This window comes from Diaphorina citri, unplaced genomic scaffold, assembly GCF_000475195.1.
Source record: "Diaphorina citri unplaced genomic scaffold, Diaci psyllid genome assembly version 1.1 scaffold108, whole genome shotgun sequence".
Taxonomy (NCBI): Eukaryota; Metazoa; Arthropoda; class Insecta; order Hemiptera; family Psyllidae; genus Diaphorina; species Diaphorina citri.
In genome coordinates, this window is record NW_007377545.1 from 44,794 (window position 1) to 70,363 (window position 25,570).

The 25,570-nt window shown below is 35.6% G+C and overlaps 2 protein-coding genes and 2 long non-coding RNA genes across 4 annotated transcripts in view; 3 read left to right on the top strand and 1 right to left on the bottom strand.

The window, feature by feature from the left end:
• LOC103524615 (glutamate synthase 1 [NADH], chloroplastic) overlaps window positions 1–15,634 on the bottom strand; it is a 44,143-nt gene extending 28,509 nt beyond the window's left edge. The window contains exons 1-5 of the mRNA XM_026819972.1: window positions 15,309–15,634; window positions 10,303–10,473; window positions 8,128–8,253; window positions 7,433–7,576; window positions 1,421–1,432 (exon numbers count right to left, since the gene is read on the bottom strand). Of these exons, the coding sequence (XP_026675773.1) occupies window positions 1,421–1,432; window positions 7,433–7,576; window positions 8,128–8,253; window positions 10,303–10,473; window positions 15,309–15,311 (456 nt within the window). The 5' untranslated portion in view covers window positions 15,312–15,634. The remainder of the gene's footprint in view (window positions 1–1,420; window positions 1,433–7,432; window positions 7,577–8,127; window positions 8,254–10,302; window positions 10,474–15,308) is intronic.
• Window positions 365–1,149, top strand: LOC113465453. Its single transcript, XR_003390162.1, has 3 exons — window positions 365–396; window positions 614–730; window positions 1,137–1,149. It is a non-coding gene; the product is annotated as an uncharacterized LOC113465453 (long non-coding RNA).
• A 44-nt stretch (window positions 15,635–15,678) lies between the features above and the next one.
• Window positions 15,679–25,112, top strand: LOC103524608 (ADP-ribosylation factor-like protein 1). Its single transcript, XM_017449676.2, has 4 exons — window positions 15,679–15,684; window positions 16,117–16,385; window positions 16,508–16,619; window positions 24,634–25,112. Exons 1-4 carry the CDS (start codon window positions 15,679–15,681, stop codon window positions 24,841–24,843), a joined length of 597 nt encoding a protein of 198 aa, XP_017305165.1. The 3' UTR covers window positions 24,844–25,112.
• LOC113465452 lies at window positions 19,735–20,614 on the top strand. Its single transcript, XR_003390161.1, has 2 exons — window positions 19,735–19,955; window positions 20,421–20,614. It is a non-coding gene; the product is annotated as an uncharacterized LOC113465452 (long non-coding RNA).
• Window positions 25,113–25,570: the final 458 nt, after the last annotated feature.

Genomic DNA, 25,570 nt, shown 5'->3' on the forward strand with positions numbered 1-25,570 from the left:
AGAAGGAGGAGAAAATCCGGAACGATACCTAAGCAGTGGTGACGAAAACCAGAGATCTGCCATCAAACAGGTAACTGACTTACCGAACAAAGTGAGGTCTAAGCTTCACTCGACGATTTTGAAAATGTTCCAATAATGAAACAGGGCAAATTTTATCCTAAAACTTATTGTTTCTTGAGTTCTTTATTCACAGATGTTTTCCCCGTTTATGGTCCCCCGGTTAGACCATTTAGATCAGGATACTCTATACTCTTCTAAGATTCTGGAAGTTCATTTCCATGTGTTTATTTACAGGTGGCTTCTGGAAGATTTGGCGTGACCAGTTCCTATTTGGCACATGCTGATGACTTGCAAATCAAAATGGCCGACGAAAACCAGAGATCTGCTATCAAACAGGTAACTGACTTACCGAACAAAGTGAGGTCTAAGCTTCACTCGACGATTTTGAAAATGTTCCTATAATGAAACAGGGCAAACTTTATCCTAAAACTTATTGTTTCTTGAGTTCTTTATTCACAGATCTTTTCCCCGTTTATGGTCTCCCGGTTAGACCATTTAGATTAGGATACTCTTCTAAGATTCTGGAAGTTCATTTACATGTGTTTATTTACAGGTGGCTTCTGGAAGATTTGGCGTGACCAGTTCCTATTTGGCACATGCTGATGACTTGCAAATCAAAATGGCACAAGGAGCTAAACCTGGCGAAGGAGGAGAACTGCCTGGATATAAGGTAAGGAGTAGGAACTCGTCTCGTATGCGGTAGAACGCGGGTTCGAATCCTTTAGGAAAAAAAAAACAAAGTTGCTTAGAGCCTGATATGTATTACCGCAGTACCTAAAAAGTTTCCCCTAAAGCCGCGTTACCCGTCGCGAGTTTCATCCGATTTTTTCCCGAATGTTCTGTAGGCAATGCAATTTAAATGAGAGTGTTCCCACTACACACGACACGATTTTTTTCTCCCGAACGACACAAAATGTCCTTGTAGGCAATGTAATTTAAATGAGAGTGATTCTATTTACACAAGACACGATTTTTTTCCGAATGGCAAGTAGGAACGGGCCACTTCACCACTGAGGTTGGTTCATTCTAACAGGATAAGTTAAATTCTATTCTAAGGACCTCTTCTTGTTTTCCAGGTAACCAAGGACATTGCGTCCACTCGGCACTCGGTTCCTGGCGCTTTTCAGTGCTATCCGAGTAAGATAAACAAGGCATATTCTAATCTAAACTAGGCATATTCTAGGCCACACAAGACATATTTTAGTCTAAAGAAGGCATATTCTATTCTAAACAGGCCATATTTTATTTATTTATATCGCGACCACAATCTCATTTTAAACTTAGTTCAAGTTAAAATGGAAAAATCTGATGGGTTGGTTTTACATTTTGAATAATTTCAGAATTCCAGTGAGTACATTACTAGCGCTGGGCGCTACTCATCATCATTTGATTGAGGAACGTCAGAGAATGAAAGTGGGACTCATCCTGGAAACTGGGGAAGCCAGGTAAATAAGTCAATACATAATTATGTTTTCTGCTCTTCCTGCATTTCTTCTTTTTTTTTTTTCAAATTAATTGAGGCATTCTTATAAAGGGACTACACGGTAGTAAAGGAACTCTTCAGTCTCATTCTGGCAGTATCCAGGATTTTGTCGAGCAAACACTAATAAAGGGGGGGGGGGGGGGGGGGCCCAATTTTGTAACCCTTTGCTTTTCTTCATATGTCTAGGAATTCGTTGTAATATTAAGTACTACCAATAGTACCAACACTGTATGAGTGTCGTTAAGAAAAAAAAAAAAGTGATAAAATATTTTCATTTGTTGAGAACATACGGCTAATTAGTTCATTTTGGTTCAAATGGGTTATTGATTTAACAAGACATGATGATTTTTCTGCCTAAAATGATACATACAGGGTGGCCCAAATGTTGTGCTTTCGGGTCTTTCCTTTGGCTCTGTTTATGATAACCCCCGAATTCGGTCCATTTTACATAAACCTGTTCAACACATAAACCCGAATTGTTCAAAACCCCGAATTCGACCCATTTTACATAAAAAGTCGCCGAAACCCCTTGGAAAATTTTATGGTTGAATATTTTTCTCTGAATCACAATATGTACAAGAACTAACCATATAATATTCGGAGATAAATTTGAAAATATCTAGTCACAGGCGGGTACAGTGGCTTCTCAAAGCTTGATTAGGAATGAAACATTCGAGAGAACTTTCAACTGTGCGCTTCACTTATATAAAATTAATCAGAAAGTTAGCATGGTTATCGATTTTAGAAACTATAAAAGCTGGAATTTGATTATTGAGGTCATCTTTTTAAATTTATGTGTTGGATTGTTCCTCTAATTTTTTCTCTTCGATGTATTTGTTTTTTACTTCAAACTTGGTTCTCTCCAATGTATTTCTTTTTTACTTCAAACTTGGCCATTTTTCACTCAAAAGATTTTGACATTTTTTACAGATTGGATGAAAAGCTAGAGACGCCCCTTATTTAAACCAATAATTTCGTTCATTGGTTGAATTTGGGGATTCAGCCCAACATCTTTATAGCCTTATAATTTTGCACTTGCGCTATTTTTAGAGATATATTTTATTTCTTCCAAAATCAAGCGGGTCAATGTACCGGGGCACAGCAAAATTATATTGCTTTTCGTTTCTGCCCAATGACATTTCGCCTACTCATAATTTGAATTATCGTTTTGCAGACAGCCTATACTTAGTTCTATTTTCATTGACGACTTCCCCTGAATTTCCTATATTGCTTTTCGTTTCTGCCCAACGACATTTCGCCTACTCATAATTTGAATTATCGTTTTGCAGACAGCCTATACTTAGTTCTATTTTCATTGACGACTTCCCCTGAATTTCCCCTATGTTCCATTTTGAAGTTTTTTTTTACAATTTAATTTTTAAGAAATTGTTTATTCGCAGAAGGGGGTGCGTTCATTACCAGTCGAGGCCGATAGGCATGGAATTTTTTCCTAAACATATTTGACCACAGTAGGCAGTAGTTGTAGCCTACTGCTGGAATAAAGGAACTCTTCAGTCCTATTCGGGCAGTATACATAAGAATATAACTACTTAGTGGAATAGAATAGAATATACCTTGTTTATCCTGCTCTAATGAGACTAAAAAGTCCCTTCACCCCAGCAGTCTAAACAAGGTCTCGTTTATTTTATGGGTTCAAGTTTCTGTTTTTGTAGATCTTTCAAAGTATACAGGGTACCTTAGTCTTACCTTAGCTTCTGGATGTAGAAGGCATGGGGTATTGCCACCAGCACCCCAGCACCATCGCCTGAGTCATTGTCACAAGCACAGGCACCTCTATGATTCATCCGCATGGAAAGCTTCTCAGCATCTTCGATTATCTGAGAAAAACAAGCAAGTTTGTCAATAGATAGAATCCGATCTTGATTTCTTAATAGATAGATAGAATTCGATCTTAATTTGAATGTCTTTGGAAGGTATAGGCCGTCTAAGGCCAGTGTGTGTGTGTGCTCATCAGGTATCCGGCAGGCGGCACTTTGATTTTCCCTATTTCAAGAGTATTACCTAGGTTAATACCAGTGAGATTCCTACGTTTTACTCCGTCATCTGGCCTCTGGGTCAAAAAGTTGAGCCGCATTAGGCCTTATTGTAAAAACAAGAGATGACAAAATTCCATAAATTGACTTTAAATGAGTGGGTAAATGGAAAAACAAACTGGAAAGGAAGGAAGGAAGGAAAGCCAAAGGAAAATATTGAACTTTTATTTGACGTCATCAAAATGCTGACGTAAGCGTGGGTTTTTTTTAACAGCTTGGGTCAAAAAGTTGAGCCGCATTAGGCCTTATTGTAAAAACAAGAGATGACAAAATTCCATAAATTGACTTAAATGAGTGGGTAAATGGAAAAACAAACTGGAAAGGAAGGAAGGAAAGCCAAAGGAAAATATTGAACTTTTATTTGACGTCATCAAAATGCTGACGTAAGCGTGGGTTTTTTTAAACAGCTGTTTTTTTTAATACTCAGCTTCGGAAATACTTTTTCAACAGACGAAGGCCAAAATTAGAAAAATAAATAATGTATAATGAGTTTTATTTATATTTCTATTTAGCGTCACTGGGGTGAAATTTGTTTACTTTGCTCATTAACGATTACATAACGAAAACATGTTAAACATGGAGTGTGCAAACAAATCAGATTTCACACACGTGCACGTACTCCAGGAATCCAGAAAACGAAGTCCCAAGTCACAAATCACATGAGAGGATTATCAATCAGTAATAAAATTAATAATAATGAAAATCCAAATGTACCTGCTAATCCTACTATTAGTAAATAGGGGTGATGTACGTATATATATAATATATATATGTAGGTAAAGATAACAACGAGTCAATAAAGGTAGGTAGATAGGTACCTACCTATTTATAGTAGGTTCATAGTTAGATAAGTATCATAGATGATGGTTAGGGGCGATTCTCGATTCCCCCGATTTCATACCGATTCCCCCGATCGCAAATTTTGAAGCCTCAAGGTCTATTCCCCCGATAGTTAAAAAAAAAAGGTATATGTCGATTCCCCCGATGAATAGAAAATTAAAAACAAGATTTTAATTCATATTTATACACTTTTCATAGCTGGATGTGGTCTTACCCTCTATAATATACAAAACACTAGGGGTATGTATTGGTGATTTTTGTAACCAAAAATAGTCCATGGCAACCCTAAAAAAATATCGGGGGAATCAAACACCGGAAATAAGACAAAATCAAAAAGTCGGGGGAATTGAATGCTGTCCGATGGTTAGAGGTAGGTAGGAGTACTTAAGTACCTACCGATTTCCTATCTTTTTTTGAGCTTGGCATGGAACTTTGGAAGACAAAAGCTAATGGGAGGGCTGATAGGCAAACATTACAGGAAGATAATACCCGGTCACTAGCGGACAAACGAAGTAAGGCTGGACCCAAAAATTGAGATGTTGAGAACATCTGAGTCCATCAGAAGCTGACTTTCTTTCATCAAATATTCTATAGAACTGAAAGGTACAAAATTGCAGTGAGTTTATCAGAAGTTAATGTCATTATTAATTCAATGTCAGGGGTTCTTATTATTTGTTTGTTTTTATTTTTGATTTCCTTGTATGTTCATCTCATTATTTGTTTTTCTAATAGGTATATTATATTTATTTGTCAAAGGTCTGTATTGAAAAAGAAAGGTTGGGTACTTAACATTGCATCACCTCTTTATCTACCAGTCTACCTAGACCAGGGGTTTCCAACTTCCATGTGTATGTGGGCCACATGCTAAATTGGCAGGTATGTACTTTGTGGGCCACATACACAAGGGAGCAGGCCCGTATCCAGGATTTTCTTGAGGGGATGGGGGTGGATGCTCCATTTTCGGGGTCCAGTCCAATATAAAAGAGCAAAAATCAAGCCCAAGGGACCACCCTGACAGATTTGTAGGCCACAAAAATGGTCTGGCGGGCCACATGTGGCCCGAGGGCCACTAGTTGGAAACCCCTGACCTAGACTTTATTCAAGCTGCATACTGCAGGAGTCAGCGGCAACTCTCTACATTAAGAAAAGATTAAATTCAGGTACCTACTTATGTTACACCCATGACCTACTTGCATTTATTTTATTTTATTATTTTTTTATGCCTAACAAGATGGCAGACTGAAAATCACTAGACTCTCCTGACAAATAAGAGTAAAAAGTTGATACTTATGCAAATTATGCACATTGAATAGTAATTAACTAATTACTTATGTTCTTGCTCATAGGCAGTTGGCTCCTCAATTTTATTAGAATAGAATAGAATATACCTACCCTGTTTATACTGCCGAAATGAGACTGAAAAGTCCCTTTACTCCCGCAGTCTAATTAAGGTCTTATGTATTTGGTACAGAATAAATTGACAAATATAAATAAAACCTTGCTTAAATTTAAAAAAAAAGGAAACGATTACTTACTGTCCTCGAGTAATCAATATTACTGTCCTCAAGAGACAGAGTAAATGCCAAAACGTCCTGAGCTATCAGGATACTAAAATTACCTAGTTCAGTTACATCAGAAATCAAACCTTCTGCTAAGACTATACTCTCCTATTGACTTTTACAACAACACGCTACTAATAAAGATGTAGGTTTTCAATTGGAGAACAATTAACTGCAAATAAATTAATTAGAGTAAATTGAGTTAGATATGAGCATCAAAGCATGATTTTTCTGCCTAAAATGATACATACAGGGTGGCCCAAATGTTGTGCTTTCGGGTCTTTCCTTTGGCTCTGTTTATGATAACCCCCGAATTCGGTCCATTTTACATAAACCTGATCAACACATAAACCCCGAATTCGACCCATTTTACACAAAAAGTCACCGAAACCTCTTGGAAAATTTTATGGTTGAATATTTTTCTCTGAATCGCAATATGTACAAGAACTAACCATACAATATTCGGAGATAAATTTGAAAATATCTAGTCACAGGCGGGTACAGTGGCTTCTCAAAGCTTGATTAGGAATGAAACATTCGAGAGAACTTTCAACTGTGCGCTTCACTTATATAAAATTAATCAGAAAGTTAGCATGGTTATCGATTTTAGAAACTATAAAAGCTGGAATTTGATTATTGAGGTCATCTTTTTAAATTTATGTGTTGGATTGTTCCTCTAACATTCTGAACACGAGGAAGTCGCTCAAAATCTAAAATAAAAAATAAAAATAATAATAAAAAAAAACGAAGAAACAGATTTCAGAAAAATCGACAAATTAGAAGGCAAAAGTGTCAGCTGTAGTTGCTATCAGCTGATTGTTTGCCGTTGTTGCTATCAGCTGATCACACTCAGTCGCCTCTTTCGGTGACAAAAGGATGCGTTATGTAGGCTTATCTAGGGTATTCTTAAGTTGAGTTAAGGAGAAAGAATTAAGAGACACATGAATTGCAAGTACGCATGCTTCAATTTCCTCAGATATATACCTACATCTTCTATTCCTTCACATCCCTATTACGGTATTCTTTCATGAAATAATCCATCAGTACTATGTACTACCACTAAGTATTCGATTTTCATATACAAACACAAAACATGCACATTGCAAAATATTGAAGGATGAAAGGAGAAAATAAAGGATGTCACAGAAGAAGGATAGCTAGCACAAAAATATTTCCAATAGAAAATACTAACAAAAACAAGTAGAATAATTCCAATTTGTCCAAATTATTATAGTATATAAGCATTAAGCTACCTGATAAATATTTGATTTTACCTGAAAAACGCCTTCCCAATTACTTCATTGAAATCCCCATATTCCTTGAGAGTTACTAATGGACAAAACTTGCCTAAGACGGCTAAGACCTACAGGTTTTCCTATATTGAGGTTTACATCCTAAACATATAACCTAAAGTCAATGAAAAACAAGAAACTTACATTGAGATCAGTGAAATATTTCCACAGTTGATCCGCAGTGAATTGTCCCTTGTAAACCACAATTCGGTTCGATAGAGAACAAATGTAGAACCTCTGGCCAGGCTTGGGGATCTTGTGAGTGGACACTTTACGCAGGACATAGATCTGAAACACATTTAGAACAGATAACATGAATCTTATGCCTCCTCTAACATCAAAGTCAACGTGGGGCTGTAGATCTGACCGTTGTTGCACTCCGGGGCCACTATCTGAATTTAAACTTGGTTAACTCTTGCATCAAGCGATGTCATTGGCTAAAAAGTTCAAAATCAACCAATTAGATTGCTTAATCTTAAAGTTAAACACTTAAGGTTTAAACGCGGATTGTGGTCATTAGTGAGTTCTCTTCTGCCATTATTGTTTGGGTTGATATAGAACTCTGCATTAGATTCTCTTTTATACTAGTATTTGTCTTCTTCCAGTTTGCAAGGTCTCCACATATGTCAGTGCTGGCTTCCAAGGCAGACCAGGAGTTTAGTTAGGCAGGAGAGTTTATTTATTTTATTTATTTGCATGCTAAGCAGCAAGGCCATGTGTGGGAGAGGAATTTAATTTCTCCACAAAATCTTCCAAGGCAGGACAGGAGTTTAGGTTCAATTTCTCCACAACATATTTAGAAGGAATCTTATGTAGCCTTTCACTAATACGACACTTACCTGTCTCTTAAATTCCTCCTCATCTTGTTTTCCAGTGAGGAATACTTGTCTCATGAACGGCTCACTGTTTCTTGCCACTTCACCAATACCTGCACTCTTGGTTGGGACAGTTCTCCAGCAAATGATCTAGGTCATTCCTCCACCGAGATATGTGTACCTCCTCCGTCCCATTCTAAACTCGGACAAACATTCCCCCAGTGCTCTTGAATATTGTCACTTGTCAGCCTGACCAAATGAAATTCTATTGGTTACAAGTGGTGCTCTAGTTGAGGTTTGTGACATTTTGTGTTTGCACATTCCAAGACAAACATAATAAATTCGAGTGGTTGTAAAGATACGGTGTAGAGAAATTAGCTGGGAGGGGCGATAATAGGGTTGCTATGGCACGGGTCAATGTCGTAGGAAATGTATCGAACTTTCTCTTTCAAACATCTCTTGCTATCTATCCACCTGTCTAGATAAACAGACGGAAGTATGAACCCCGCTAGCCGAGGGTTATTAACTTCTCCCAGGTACTTCATCAGCCCCCTCCCTGTTACAACGAATGTAATCTACATTTATTTCTTTACTACGCACTTATAATCGTTCTAAATTGGAAACTACTTACTATTATTAAAACAGCCTTGACTCGAGAAAAACATGAATGAATCAGAAAAAAATGCCAATGAAATTGGACGCGACACTCTCCTACTCGTGTAATAATAGAGACATGACCCGCCCACCTCTACGTGGGTAGGAACGATTGACATGGCGTGTGAGTGTCTGACCAGGAGGCCAATCAGCCAATCACTTTACGAAGAGTGCATTAACAATTCCGTCACAAAAGCTAAAGGAAGGCATGCTTCAAATTAAAGACACTGTAGTGATGCAGGAGTGAGATTAGAGGAAAGAGGAGTGCGATGAGGAGAAAGAAAGGTAGGTCTATGTGAAAGAGAAGTACCTACATATAGAATGAAATGAGAAACAGTGTAATTTATTGACATAAAAAAGGAGGTAGATTAGCAAGGGGCATGACAAATTTGACCTTGGCCATACAGGCGGGACTTGAGCAAGATTTCCTATCTTTTTTTGAGCTTGGCATGGAACTTTGGAAGACAAAAGCTAATTGAAGGGCTGATAGGCAAACATTACAGGAAGATAATACTGGACCCAAAAATTGAGCCAAAGCTGGACCCAAAAATTGAGATGTTGAGAACATCTGGGTCCATCAGAAGCTGACTTTCTTTAATCAAATATTCTATAGAACTGAAAGGTACAAAATTGCAGTGAGTTTATCAGAAGTTAATGTCATTATTAATTCAATGTCAGGGGTTCTTTATGATTCTAAGCTAAGTGTGTGTACCTACTTGGGCTTATTTATTTACATAACCAATTAAATAAATTAACTGATTAAGGCATACTAAACACAGTTCATATTGAGTTATACATGATTAGGTGATGAGTAATAGATTAAACAATGAGTAGACCTTTTGTTATTTTCCTCTGAAAGGTCTGTATTGAAAAAGAAAGGTTAGGTACTTAACATTGCATCACCTCTTTATCTACCAGTCTACCTAGACCAGGGGTTTCCAACTTCCAAGTGTATGCGGGCCACATGCTGAATTGGCAGGTATGTACTTTGCAGGCCACATACACAAGGGAGCAGGCCCGTATCCAGGATTTTCTTGAGGGGATGGTGGTGGATGCTCCATTTTCGGGTCCAGTCCAATATAAAAGAGCAAAAATCAACCCCAAGGGACCACCCTAACAGCTTTGTAGGCCACAAAAATGGTCTGGCGGGCCACATGTGGCCCGAGGGACACTAGTTGGAAACCCCTGACCTAGACTTTATTCAAGCTGCATACTGCAGGAGTCAGCAGCAACTCTCTACATTAAGAAAAGATTAAATTTAGGTACCTACTTATGTTACACCCATGACCTACTTGCATTTATTTTATTTTATTATTTTTTTTTTTATATATATTTTTTTATGCCTAACAAGATGGCAGACTGAAAATCACTAGACTCACTTGACAAATAAGAGTAAAAAGTTGATACTTATGCAAATTATGCACATTGAATAGTAATTAACTAATTACTTATGTTCTTGCTCATAGGCAGAGTCCATGACATAGAAATATAGAACTAGTCTAGCTATCAATAAATAAAATAAGTACTGCCTATTTAGGTACCCACCTTGTGAGATCGCTTGCGATCAATGGCCACAATGAATCCCACTCCACAAGCTTCTCTCTCATTAGCGGGATCATAAAGCCCACTTGCTGCGGGACCCAAATATTCATCTCTCACTTCTTCGACAACAGATTCCACAGCAGTACTTTGCTCTGCTGTCATGGTTTGTTCAACCTGAAACAATAGAAGTTTTTCAATTTTTGTATATTCCACAGTAATCTTACTAATAGATCAAAAGACAATGTACAATTAGGTACATGAAAAATTACATTGAATACAAGGGTTCCATTTTAAGGCCTTTGCACACTTCCCTTGGGAAAATCTCATGATGATACACCACTACAGAGTAGAGTGATGTGTAAAGAGGTACACATTACAATCAAGCGTTACAATACATATCATAGTACCTACTATTGTTGTATTAATTAGGTATACAATTATGTATACTATCAAAACAGATATTTCAGTGTATTTGTTATCAAACTGAGATAATACTGCATATCAATGAGGAATGAAATGAATAATAATTGATTGTCCACCGATGTAGGTGCAGCAGCAAATCCAATTAGACAATTATTTCCTTTGATAACAACTTACCATGTCAATTTTTACAGTAAGTATTTATTGTATTCTTAATAATATGTGATTATTGCATTCAGAATGCAATAATGAAAGGAAAAAATGTTGTTTACCACTGAATAGCTTGGATCAGAATCAGAGTCTAAACTTGATTCAAACTGATTTTGGATTGTCTGAATTTCAATCCAAAGTTCAAAATCAAACAATCAGGTCACAAATTCAAATCAAGTAAAAACACAGGTGAATAGATTTCAAGGAAGGTTTATACAATGGAATCCAAAATCTTCAGTGGAAAGATAATATTAGACCCATTTGCCCACACACTTACCATCAGTTTCTGAAAGATACCTTCTCCTCCTCTAGTAAATAAAAAACTGATCAATAAATAAGTTTCTTAGATTAGGTACTAGTAAAAACTAATACCCAGAAGATCTACAACAGGATTAGAAATAAAATTAGAGTTGAAACTATACTGAAACAATTACTAATAGAGAGAGTACACCTTAGGTAGGACTGATAAACTGATAATGACGTTTTCAACTTTTCACTAGGTATGGAATGAGTTCCATCAATGAGATGAAGGTATGAGGCAACACACAGCTATTCAAATTCAAGAAACCTGTAGTAGAACTGGTTTGAATGAAAATGAAGAATCAGACGTGGGGAACTTCACAGTCTTAAAAAATTCTTAAATTTGAATATTGACAACTTACCTAATTTATGCACAAAAAAATTGGAATGATCCCAAAACTTTTTCTATCATAATATCAAGTTCCCTATAGAGTGTAATAGAAAGTAAAAAAGAGCCACAGAGCAAAAATCAAAAAGGTCCGTTTACACTTTCAAAATTCCAAGTTGGGGCGGCTTCACTTTTCCGCATGACGTCATGTCCATTGCACTTTAACCTCATCGAACGACCTTGTCAGGAATACGGTTCAACCTGATAAATGCTAGAGGTCATTGAACCCTAGAAATCTTTGGTAACCTTCCTTCCCGCCCCCCTCTCTATTTCTATTGGGTAGTACACACGATAGGTACCTATGGTACATTTTTTATTTCTTCTCACGATAGGTATGATTTATTTTTTACACCAAATTTTTTTTTATTTCATTTTCCTTTAATTATTTATTATTTTAATTTATTTTTAATAAAGACAAAGCAGATATTTCCAATGGCGCGGCATCCAAATTTTACTAAATTTCATTAAACTGGAGCAGGCTTTCCACAGATCGCGGGTCAACCAGGCAACTGGTCGCGCTTAAATTTCTAGACGTTATTTTCGGGTCATAGAAAGAGCCTTATTCTCGGTCAAGTCTCGGGTCAAAAAGTTGAGGCCGCATTAGGCCTTATTGTAAAAAGCAGAGATGACAAAATTCAATAAAATTGACTTAAATGAGTGGGATAAATGGAAAAACACGGGCCCGAAGGAAGGAAGGAAAGCCCAAAGGAAAATATATGTGAACTTTTATTTGACCGTTCATCAAATGCTGATGACGTAAGCGTGGGTTTTTTTAAACAGCTGTTTTTTTTTTTAATTACTCAGCAGCTTCGGAAATACTTTTCACAGACGAACCAAAAATTAGAAAAAATAAATAATGTCTTAATGAGTTTTATTTATATTTTCTATTTAGCGTCACTGCGGGTGAAATTTGGTTTACTTTGCTCATTAACGATTACAATAACGAAAACATGTTAAACATGGGAGTGTGGGCAAAACAAATCAGATTTCACACACGTGCACGTAACTCCAGGAATCCAGAAAACGAAGGTCCCCAGTCACAAAATCACATGACGAGGGATATCAATCAGTAATAAAATTAATAATAATGAAAATCCAAATGTACCTGCTAATCCTACTATTAGTAAAATAGGGGTGATGTACGTATATATATATAATATATATATATATGTAGATAAAGATAACAACGAGTCAATAAAGGTAGGTAGATAGGTACCTACCTATTTATAGTAGGTTCATAGTTAGATAAGTATCATAGATGATGGTTAGGGGCGATTGTCGATTCCCCCGATTTCATACCGATTCCCCCGATCGCAAATTTTGAAGCCTCAAGGGTATGCTTCTATTCCCCCGATAGTTAAAAAAAAGGTATATGTCGATTCCCCCAATGAATAGAAAATTAAAAACAGGATTTTAATTCATACCTATTTATAGATACACTTTGCATAGCTGGATGTGGTCTTACCCTCTAATATACAAAACACTAGGGGTATGTATTGGTGATTTTTGTAACCAAAAATAGTCCATGGCAACCTTAAAGAAATATCGGGGGAATCGAACACCGGAAATAAGACAAAATCAAAAAGTCGGGGGAATTGAATGCTGTCCGATGGTTAGAGGTAGGTAGGAGTACTTAAGTACCTACCCATTTATTGTATTGTATAAGAGATCGCGAGATTCGTCAGGGCAATTTTTCGCCTGCGGCAGAATTTAGCTGCAGTATAGTCTACGCTGCAGGTTAAACAATTGTTGTTTAATTATCTACTTTTGTTCTCAAATTACTGACAGTCGAATGACCAAACCTCTACCGTCACAGGAACCCATAGATATGTTCTAAACCGAACTTGTTCTAAACTAGGTATACCCCTCAGCTCTTTGCCGTTGTATACTCTCAGCTCTTTGCGGTTTGAATTCGTCGCTTCCCTCTACAAGCTCGATGCTCTATGCTCCACTGTGTTTTTAGTCTTAGAAATATCAAACCCCGGATTCGCGCTGCCGATAGTCACATTCCGGCAGCGCTAAATATTTAAGAATACAAAATCCGAATCTCCAATATATTGTTTCTCAAAGCGCCTCTTTCCCCAATCTTTCCACTCTACTCCGTTTTTTATACACAAATGACTCACAGACCGTGAATAGGCCAATGCGATTATTTCCAGGTCATTCCCCGGCGGAATTCAGCTGCAGTATAGTCTACGCTGCAGGTTAAACAATTGTTGTTTAATTATCTACTTTTGTCCTCGAATTACTGACAGTCGAATGACCAAACCTCTACCGTCACAGGAACCCATAGATATGTTCTAAACCGAACTTGTTCTAAACTAGGTATACCTACCTAATGATGGTCCTACCTACCTGATTCAGAAAAACAGTACAAAAATAATAATAATAACAGCAACAACAACATAAAAATGAAATGAAAACTTTTAATCAGGAAACCCAAGTATTGAGGAAATGAACGTACGGTGTTGGAATGTTGAAATAAATATACTTGCGATGAACCTTTGGGCTAAAATCGTTAAATCAATGGACTTTGAATTTAAACCGTTCTGCGATATACCTACTTAGTAGTCATGTTCACTAGGTACCTATAAGAGACCACAAAACACAGCTTTAGCTACCTATTATGTGTAGGTAGTAGGATATTGTACTTTTCTGTGACACAAGAAGATTTACGATGGAAGAGAATGCCTCAGGCATTAATCCTACTCTTTTTTGGAATATTTTGCAAAATTTCCCAAACTAATGCCTAAAATAATATTTATTCTGACAAAATTTGCTGTTTTGTGTAATTTTCTTGAAATCTCGTGCCAAACAAATCAGATTTACCGAAAAGATTTACGATGGAAGAGAATGCCTCAGGCATTAAATGCCTAAAATAATATTTATTCTGACAAAATTTGCTGTTTTGTGTAATTTTCTTGAAATCTCGTGCCAAACAAATCAGATTTACCGAATGGCTTCATATCTTTTTTGTAGACCTTTGAAATCGGTGGTAAGTACCATAACAATGTACCATCCTGATTCTTCCAAAATGTTATTCCAAATTATTAATTGATACCCTGATACCTTATCTACATATCAATGCTAATAATACACTATTAATGAGTACGAGTAAGTACCTACAAAGATTTCGGATATGTATTAGATAAACGAACCAGATGTTTCATCATCCCAAGAGATTTCTTCAGTAGGTAGGTACAATATTACAATAGACAAAAGAATACAGTTTACCATCCTGATTCTTCCAAAATGTTATTCCAAATTATTAATTGATACCCTGATACCTACCTTATCTACATATCAATGCTAATAATACACTATTAATGAGTACGAGTAGGTACAAAGATTTCGGATACCTATGTATTAGATAAACGAACCAGATGTTTCATCATCCCAAGAGATTTCTTCAGTAGGTAGGTACAATATTACAATAGACAAAAGAATATTATGGTAATGCTCGTATAGTCGCTCCCTTTTTCAGTACCTACCTACTTGTAATGTTTGACTTACCTACTTAAATTATGTAAGCTTGAATCTTGTCGAGATACCTATAGGTTGAGAAAAAAATAGGCAGGTACCTCTACAAACAAACCTAAATAATAAATGAAAGTTAATAGCAGGCATAATGAAATAGATATAAAATAAATAATATTTAAGGCATTTCATCCATATAAAAGCATATACTTACCATGAAAACAGAATTCAGAAAAAAGTCGAAAATCTGCTTCTAAAAACGCACAATTTTGCTGACACTTTTTTTATTAATTTTATTTACCAAAAAAATAATTCACGAAATTTAATAATTCCCACTCTCACCAATTTTTATTTAATTTCGGCACGGCACATCGACAACACGACTAAAAAATTTTGAAGCACTAAAGAAATTTCCTCAAGATGAGAAAAAATCCGATATTAAATTTTCAATAATTTAAACTGAGAACTGCGTCTGCTCAGGAGAACTTCGAAAAATACATTATGGCGTAATAGCTCGTAAGGCGTTTGATTCTCTTCAACGTCTGAATGTTTGAATGGAAACTGGAAACTTACGTATATAGGATATGAAGGTATATACAAATAATCACTCGTAGATACGTTAATTATTGCATAATTAGTTATCAATTATCAAAAACACCGTCTATACAATCGGTCTTATCTCAGTCCTACGATTGATATTTTAATTTCAAATTGTATGTTTGAAATTTACAGGCCAAAAGTTTATCTACTTGCATGCTTCGATCACGCTTTCAAGTCGTGTTTAAATAAATCGAGCATTACATAGAAGACACGCGTCATCCCTACGTAGTACGTTCTACAACAGCTTCTAATGCTTCATTAGCATCAGGGAATAATATTTACCAGTGTACCTAGGTATTAGGTTGATAGATGAGAAATGAACCGAAAATGGATCCGTTGACAAGAACGAAAGAAAAACAATACCTAGATAATGTCTGGTTGCAATCACTGCAATCAGTATCTCTAGACCTAAGTACTTGTAGGTATTACTCGTAGATGAGTATCGATCAGTGGTGGGTGGTTTCAATACAAGAGCGGGTGTGTACAGTTATTTCAAATCACTCTTCGGATATAGAGAAATGAGAATTTTGATCCTTGGTTTGGACGGTGCTGGGAAAACTACAATCCTCTACCGACTTCAAGTTGGAGAAGTTGTCACTACGATACCCACCATTGGCTTCAACGTAGAACAAGTTACTTATAAGAATTTAACATTCCAAGTTTGGGACCTGGGTGGTCAAACTAGTATAAGGTATGTAATCACTGGTTTTTATATCCCACCCTTACAACCCTTGGGTGAACTGTTTGTAATATCTTTTAGATATTTAGATACTTACCTATTTACTTGAATATTTTCTATTATTCACTTTACAGACCTTACTGGCGTTGTTATTATTCAAACACAGATGCCATTATCTATGTAGTAGATTCATCGGACCGTGACAGAATTGGGATTTCCAAAGAAGAATTACTAGCTATGTTAAAGGTAAGAAAAAAATGTATCCTGTGGAATTATCCTAAGGGTACCCTAAATTGGTAGATATAAGTAATTTATTATTATTTATACATTTTATACCCCTTATTTACCTATTTGTTATTTTATTTTTACACAATTTACCAATGCAGACCATTTTACAGTGTCCTTTAGTACTGTTGTCCATGACTCATTGTGCTAACAGATTTTACTCCTCATTATGTGACCAACTATTCAAACGCATTGGTTGAGATTTAAACCTGTTTCTTTACCAAGCAAGCCTGTTGACTCATTGCTACTGATGCAAGTCAAAAATCCAATTTTTGGGAAAGTGTTTTTATGACATATTTGATTATGATTAAATAAAAAAAAAAAATAAGTAATACTATAGCAATAAAAATAAAGTCTGTCCAGCCGATTGAACTGTGTACTTAATACATACTGGGTACCTGGCAATCTCCATGCTAATCTCCTAGTTAAACTAAATTAGCTCTAGAAGGTTTAAATTTCACCTATACCTACTATTGTTATTAATTGAAATGTATTTATTCTCACCCTGGACGTATATAGGATATGAAGGTATATACAAATTATCACTCGTAGATACGTTAATTATTGCATAATTAGTTATCAATTATCAAAAACACCGTCTATACAATCGGTCTTATCTCAGTCCTACGCCTGGTAATGCACTCTTTACTCCCTTAGAAGCAGCTATGAGGCAGTGTCCTCACAAGGCTCAGTTCAACCCGAAAATCCAAGCATTGAAAACTTAGATTCTGCCTAGAATTGTGTAAACCTAATGTGACCTATACTAAGCTGCAGAGCTTACCTGGTTTGAAAATAATCTAAACTGTTTTATCTTTATCTAAGCTATGTTTTGTTTGCTATGTTCTGATTATCTAAACTGTTTTGTTCAAATTCTACGTAAAGTGCTGTAGATCTACTAGGTACATTATCCAATATAGTTTTTAGAATTTTGGACATAGGTATAGATAACCTAGAAATAGATAGGTACACCAACTTCCAGATCCTAAGTCGACCTATGCATAGGTTCAAAGAGGGTAAATAGGTAGATATAATTAAATTTAATATTACCTACCTGTGGCAAAAAGATTACCACTCAAGATTGATTTTCAGTTTTCTCTCGTGAAGAAGAACGTCCAGTCGCCCATCGTTCAATATAAACCTACCGCCTGGAAATAGTGCTTTTAAGTAGGTATGCAATGTGTCATACATTTGGAATGCTTTTACTTCGGACCTCTTCTATGCGCTATGCTTCGGGTAAAATAAAATGGACTGCTAAAGTGATGACGTAAAGTTAGACACAAAAATAGTGTAATTAGCCAATTATACCGCCATTTAATGGTAAATGTGTACCACACGTGTGTCCTTTTGTTTTAATCTCACCTTTGGGATAAACCGGTAGCACTCTTGGGTGCTGCCCTATCCTCGCGTCGGCACTTCAAGGGAAATAAAATTAATCTCCAAAGGAAAATTTTCGCGTAACATTTTAGATGAGAAGGCGAAAAAACAAAGTACAATGTACCTAACGTGTCCGTTCGAAATTTGAGGATCAAAGTCCAAAGGCTTCTAGTGATAAAAACCTCCCACAACGCAATTTTCGATTTTTTTTTTAATGGGACTTTTGGTATCAAGGTTATGTAGAAGTCGACTGATATTGACACTAGATTTTCGTATAATTTTTTGCTCTGCCAAATTTACTCAGAAACTGCTCTTTTTCCTCCAAGTAGGTCCTCGCCTAAAAATAAATTTCAAAATGCTTACCATCTACTGCCGAAGAAAATCACTAAGTCTTTTATTAAATAATAATAATAAATAAAACTCCAAGTTCTCAAAAAGGAAAAAAAATTAAACAATATCAAAACTACAAGAACCGAAAAAATCGATCATCAGCTCCAAATACCAATGAGTACTGATGGCTAAAGCAGAAGATCCATACTATGGATCAAAACCACCAATGTACATATTCGTATAGCTATAACTAGATATTGTAAAATGACCAACGTCCGGTTGTGTGGGCAGTCAGTAGACTGCGAGCACTAAATTCACGACTTGTACTGAATTCTAAATGTTAAGCAGTTTTTAAAATATTTAGGTACCTACCTCTACCCACATGAGGTTTTTGGTCACTATAAAATAAATAAATATTTCTACAACACAGTAGCTAGGTATCTTAGCAGTAGGTATAAAGATACTTGTAGTTGAATATAATCCAATATTGGTATACGGTAATCTATACTGGAGACTCGCAAACTGGAGTTAGTGGTTATGCCAAACCACCCCTATTAGTGGAGATGCCAAAACCACTCATATCTATTTTAGTGGAGATGGCAAAAACACCCATATTTCGATACTTACAAAAAATGGCGGTTAGCGGTGGTTCAAAAATATGCCATTCTGCTTGATTCGTAAATGTATCTAACTGGTTCAACCGTCAGCGATTTTATCATTATTATTAAAATACCTATACTTGCCTATTTTGCTGATTTTCATTGTTAATTAAACTTTGTGCTGACACTGCTAGCAAGGTATTCGCTTACTCTGGTTCCATTAACCCGAAGAATAACTAAAAAATTCTCGATTCCAGGCAATGGATCCATTCTAGCCTACAGTAGTCAGCTAATTACCTAATACTAATACCAGTACCTACCTATATAGAATCTATTCATATGTTTGTATGTAAAATTGCACCACCTACATTTTTTCAAGGTTTAGTTTAGTTTGACTTTTTTGTAGATAGGATAGGTAGGTAGGTAAATTGAAAAATTAATGAAGTGAATCAGGATGGTGGTGCCACTGGTGCCCAATTTGCCTATTTACCCGTTATGGTGCCCATCATAACGTAATATTTATGTTATATTATTATGACGTTATGGTGCCCATCATATCATTTGGCAGATTGGCTTCACTTTTTTCCGTTGTGGTGCCCATCATAACGTAATATTTATGTTATATTATTATGACGTTATGGTGCCCATCATATCATTTGGCAGATTGGCTTCACTTTTTAATAAAACATGTATCCAGCGTTCATCAACCTCCTTGAATATGCACAGAGAAAAAACTTTTCTTATCTCCTGAGTTTTTTGTTTACGATTTATCAAATGAACAAAAAGAAGAAAGTTTTCCTGTTTTTGTAAGCTTTTCACTCGATTTCTTTTTAAATTATTGAACTTTTTGACAGATTTTCCTTAAAAGTAGGCTTTACCGAGAGTGATATCTTGTAAATCAGTAAGCATCGTGTCCCATTGTCAGTGTACAACAGTGAAAACCAGTTGCTTTCATAAGTTTGCTTATGCTACAATGGAAGTGAATTGCCTATTGGTAACAAATTTTACAAAATACAGTAAAACCTGGCTAAAATACCTAGTAACCTGGCAAAAGTAGAGAAAAACTGGGCCCTTGATTTTTTGAGTAAATACCTAACCTCTCACAAGGAAATCGGACCTATAGAAAAAGCAGACAGATTTTTCCTGGGATTTTCTTCATCCCGAGACTCTAAACTAGTGATGTTTCTTGTGAAACTTGCTGTGCTTGAAGCCTGGTACACATAATTACTACAATTTTCTTTTCTTCATCCCGAGACTCTAAACTAGTGATGTTTCTTGTGAAACTTGCTGTGCTTGAAGCCTGGTACACATAATTACTACAATTTTTCATAGTACCTACTGAAATTTAACATCAGTTTGAAAAATAAATCATAACATGTGTACCAGGCTTAAAGTAGAATTTTTTACAGTACCTACCAAGTAACCAAGTGCAATATACCTATTGTTCTTTTCCTTTCAGACCTTATAATCTAGAAAGTTAGAATGTGGGACCTCTAAATAGAAAAAGCTGTCCGTTGAATTTTAGTTTATCCAGGATTGCCTGTGTCTAGGAAGCTAGCATCTACTCTAATTGAACTCCAGCTACATCTTGGACACAAAGACACTTTTCCTGTCATCTGACATTGTAAATACATATTGGAACAATGGGTAAGACTATGTTAATATAAACTTAATTATGTCACACAACTTCACACACTCAAAATGTAGGTAAATGTCTATTTCCATAGTCATCATATTTGAAACTAGGCCCAGGAATGCTAAAAAAAAAAAAAAAAAAAAAAAAAAAAATCAAATATCTTGTAATGTTTGACTTACCTACTTAAATTATGTAAGCTTGTATCTTGTCGAGATACCTATAGGTTGAGAAAAAAATAGGCAGGTACCTCTACAAACAAACCTAAATAATAAATTAAAGTTAATAGCAGACACAATGAAATAGATATAAAATAAATAATATTTAAGGCATTTCATCCACATAAAAGCATATACTTACCATGAAAACAGAATTCAGTAAAAAGTCAAAAATCTGCTTCTAAAAACGCACAATTTTGCTGGCACTTTTTTTTATTAATTTTATTTATCAAAAAAATAATTCACGAAATTTAATAATTCCCACTCTCACCAATTTTTATTTAATTTCGGCACGGCACATCGACAACACGACTGAAAAAATTTGAAGCACTAAAGAAATTTTCTCAAGATGAGAAAAAATCCGATATTAAATTTTCAATAATTTAGACTGAGAACTGCGTCTGCTCAGGAGAACTTCGAAAAATACATTATGGCGTAATAGCTCGTAAGGCGTTTGATTCTCTTCAACGTCTGAATGTTTGAATGGAAACTGGAAACACGTATATAGGATATGAAGGTATATACAAATTATCACTCGTAGATACGTTAATTATTGCATAATTAGTTATCAATTATCAAAAACACCGTCTATACAATCGGTCTTATCTCAGTCCTACGATTGATATTTTAATTTCAAATTGTATGTTTGAAATTTACAGGCCAAAAGTTTATCTACTTGCATGCTTCGATCACGCTTTCAAGTCGTGTTTAAATAAATCGAGCATTACATAGATTACATAGAAGACACGCGTCATCCCTACGTAGTACGTTCTACAACAGCTTCTAATGCTTCATTAGCATCAGGGAATAATATTTACCAGTGTACCTAGGTATTAGGTTGATAGATGAGAAATGAACCGAAAATGGATCCGTTGACAAGACCGAAAGAAAAACAATAGATAATGTCTGGTTGCAATCAGTATCTCTAGACCTAAGTACTTGTAGGTATTACTCGTAGATGAGTATCGATCAGTGGTGGGTGGTTTCAATACAAGAGCGGAATAAGGATTCTTCTTTTGCACATCTTCTATAACATGGGTTGTCAAATGGTGGTCCCACAATATTATAGAATCTTTTTCATTCATTACTAACTGAAAAACAGCAAAAATAGAAGATAAAATAAATACTATAAAAGAAAACCCAAGAAAGGACAATAAAACCATGGTAAAATGTAATGACAAAGTAAAAGATTAACATGGGTTCTCAAATGGTGGTCCCACAATATTATAGAATCTTTTTCATTCATTACTAACTGAAAGACACCAAAAATAGAAGATAAAATAAATACTATAAAAGAAAACCCAAGAAAGGACAATAAAACCATGGTAAAATGTAATGACAAAGTAAAAGAATTCCTTCCCTATTTTCATGTTTACTTCCCACACAACAGTACGTCACTATTCCCAGCATTCCCCTGTCTCTCCTTTTCTATAACTTTTCGTTTTAATTAATCCAAATGGAATTCCATAATTTCACAATGACGCCAAAAGTAAACCTCAGACTGAAATTTCCTGATAATGGCTTGCAGCACGAAACACACCAAACCAGAGTTCTTTTTTTTTTTTTTTTTTTTTTTTTTTTTTTCTTGGTGGGTACGCCCCCTTTTTTTTTTCTCCTATGTTTTTTTTTTTTTTTTTTTTTGCTCATGGGAGTCGTGGGTACAGCTGATACAAGGTAAAATTAACAATAAAAGTTAAAGTAATAAGGGATAGTAGAGGAAAAAGGCAAGAGGGAGTCATGTGTATTGATGGCAAAACGAATGAGGTGTCTTACTTTAGTACATCGAAAGGTAGGTACCTACCTACTTTTTTTCCACTACGTAAAGTGCTGTAGACCTACTACATTATCCAATATAGTTTTTAGAATTTTGGACATAGGTATAGATTTAACCTAGAAATAGATAGGTACACCAACTTCCAGATCCAAAATCGACCTATGCATAGGTTCAAAGAGGGTAAAATGCAGATGTCTAAATAGGTAGATATAATTAAATTTAATATTACCTACCTGTGGCAAAAAGATTTCTACTCAAGATTGATTTTCAATTTTCTCTCGTGAAGAAGAACGTCCAGTCGCCTATCGTTCAATATAAACCTACCGCCTGGAAATAGTGCTTTTAAGTAGGTATGCAATGTGTCATACATTTGGAATGCTTTTACTTCGGGCCTCTTCTATGCGCTAAGCTTCGGGTAAAATAAAATGAACTGCTAAAGTGATGACGTAAAGTTAGACACAAAAATAGTGTAATTAGCCAATTATACCGCCTTTTAATGGTAAATGTGTACCACACGTGTGTCTTTTTGTTTTAATCTCACCTTTGGGATAAACCGGTAGCACTCTTGGGTGCTGCCCTATCCTGACTTAGGGACTATTGCCCTAGGAATTTGAATGATACGTCGCGTCGGCACTTCAAGGGAAATAAAATTAATCTCCAAAGGAAAATTTTCGCGTAACATTTTAGATGAGAAGGCGAAAAAACAAAGTAAAAAAGAAAAAAAATCATTTTTTATCTGGGATTTATAATAGATCAGTTGCCCTTACTTGGGTGATGTTTCAAAGTCATAGAGCAGGAAAAATGAGGACCAACGGATTTTTTCTTTTTCTTCTACGACCTCTAGATACCGAGATAAATCGATTTAAAAAATACCGGTAAATCGTGAAGTTTGACGTCACGGCATATGCTCTCGTAGGCGATGACGTCATAATTTATGACTCCCGCTTCGTTTGTTTGTGCGCAAGCGCCGCAAGCGTTTCTGCACATTTTGACGTGAAATCTGACGTCACAACTCTTTGAACTTTTTCATTAGAACGGCAATTAAAAATTGAATTTAAACGAGGTTCGAGTCCCAGTATCGTTAAAAAATATCATAACTGGCTCGTGTAGTGGTCAAGACGCTCGCCTGGTAAACACATGAGGGCGTGGGTTCAATCCCAGCGGAGGTATGGAATTTTATCCTCAAAATAATTTTAGAATTTGACCACAATAATAGTGGTAACCTACTGCTGGAGTAAAGGGACTTTTCAGCCCTATGCGAGCAGACTTTTCAGTCCTAATTACCTGGAACGGTTCCTTTAGATTGTAAGGGTAATTTATTATTACTTATAAATTTTATACCCCTTATTTACCTATTTGTTATTTTATTTTTACACAATTTACCAATGCAGACCATTTTACAGCATCCTTTAGTACTGTTGTCCATGGCTAAAATGTCTCATTGTGTTAACAGATTTTACTCCTCATTATGTGACCAACTATTCAAATGCATTGGTTGAGATTTAAACCCGTTTCTTTACCAAGCAAGCCTGTTGACTCATTGCTACTGATGCAAGTCAAAAATCCAATTTTTGGGAAAGTGTTTTTATGACATATTTGATTATGATTAAATAAAGAAATAAGTAATACTATAGCAATAAAAATAAACTCTGTCCAGTCGATTGAACTGTGTACTTAATACATACTGGGTACCTAGCAATCTCCATGCTAATCTTCTAGTTAAACTAAATTAGCTCTAGAAGGTTTAAATTTCACCTATACCTACTATTGTTATTAATTGAAATGTATTTATTCTCACACTGGTAATGCACTCTTTACTCCCTTAGAAGCAGCTATGAGGCAGAGTGTCCTCACAAGGCTCAGTTCAACCCGAAAATCCAAGCAGTGAAAACTTAGATTCTGCCTAGAATTGTGTAAACCTAATGTGACCTATACTAAGCTGCAGAGCTTACCTTGTTTGAAAATAATCTAAACTGTTTTATCTTTATCTAAGCTATGTTTTGTTTGCTATGTTCTGATTATCTAAACTGTTTTGTTCAAATTCTAGGAAGAAGAACTAAGAGATGCAATACTTGTGATATTAGCAAATAAACAAGACATGAAGAATTGCATGTCAGTGGCTGAGGTGCATCGAGCTCTAGGCCTTGAAAACCTCAAAGATAGAACATTCCAAATTTTCAAAACGTCTGCCAAGGAGGGTGAAGGATTGAATGACTCAATGGACTGGTTATCAAATGCTTTACAAAGTAAATTATAAAACACAAAATACCCTTACTTTTTTCTGTTTCTTGTTTTTGTCACTTCATTTCTGTTTGGTTCTTATTTATTTTATTTTTATGTCCAGAGCATTTATAAAAAACGGCAATGAAATAAAAGATGATTATTTATTTTTCACAAGCTTCAGATCATAACTATGTAGTAAGAGAGAAAATAGATGTGAGATCCTACAGTGCTGTATTTCTGTTATCTTTTCGCACCTCAGTACCTACTAGCCCCGTCTTTATAAGTACCTAAAAACATACCTACTAAAAACGCAATAAACGCTGCTCATCTGATTAGTATTGTAAATGGGCACGGCAGTATCGAAGAGAGAAAATAGATGTGAGATCCTACAGTGCTGTATTTCTGTTATCTTTTCGCACCTCAGTACCTACCAGCCCTGTCTTTATAAGTACCTAAAAACATACCTACTAAAAACGCAATAAACGCTGCTCATCTGATTAGTATTGTAAATGGGCACGGCAGTATCTCTATTAAATCTATTATTATCTGACACTTGACGAAAAATAATTAGTTTGTGTCACAAAAATTTATTATCTTGTTCAGTCAATGTATTTCCTTTGTTCATATCTATCCATTTTGTTTTGTTTGAGTGTTTTCTATTTATTTCCTCTGTTTCTTTTCTTTATTGTTTTGATTTAATTTATTTTGTTATCCTAGATAAACAGGCCTAAAATGTAAGAGCAGAAAAACTGAGAAATTTA

Bases quoted from the DNA above. Each gene is read 5' to 3' on its own strand.
- LOC103524608 (XM_017449676.2), top strand. The intron at 16,386-16,507 runs GTATGTAATCAC...TTCACTTTACAG, and splicing joins GGTGGTCAAACTAGTATAAG to ACCTTACTGGCGTTGTTATT. The intron at 16,620-24,633 runs GTAAGAAAAAAA...TTCAAATTCTAG, and splicing joins AATTACTAGCTATGTTAAAG to GAAGAAGAACTAAGAGATGC.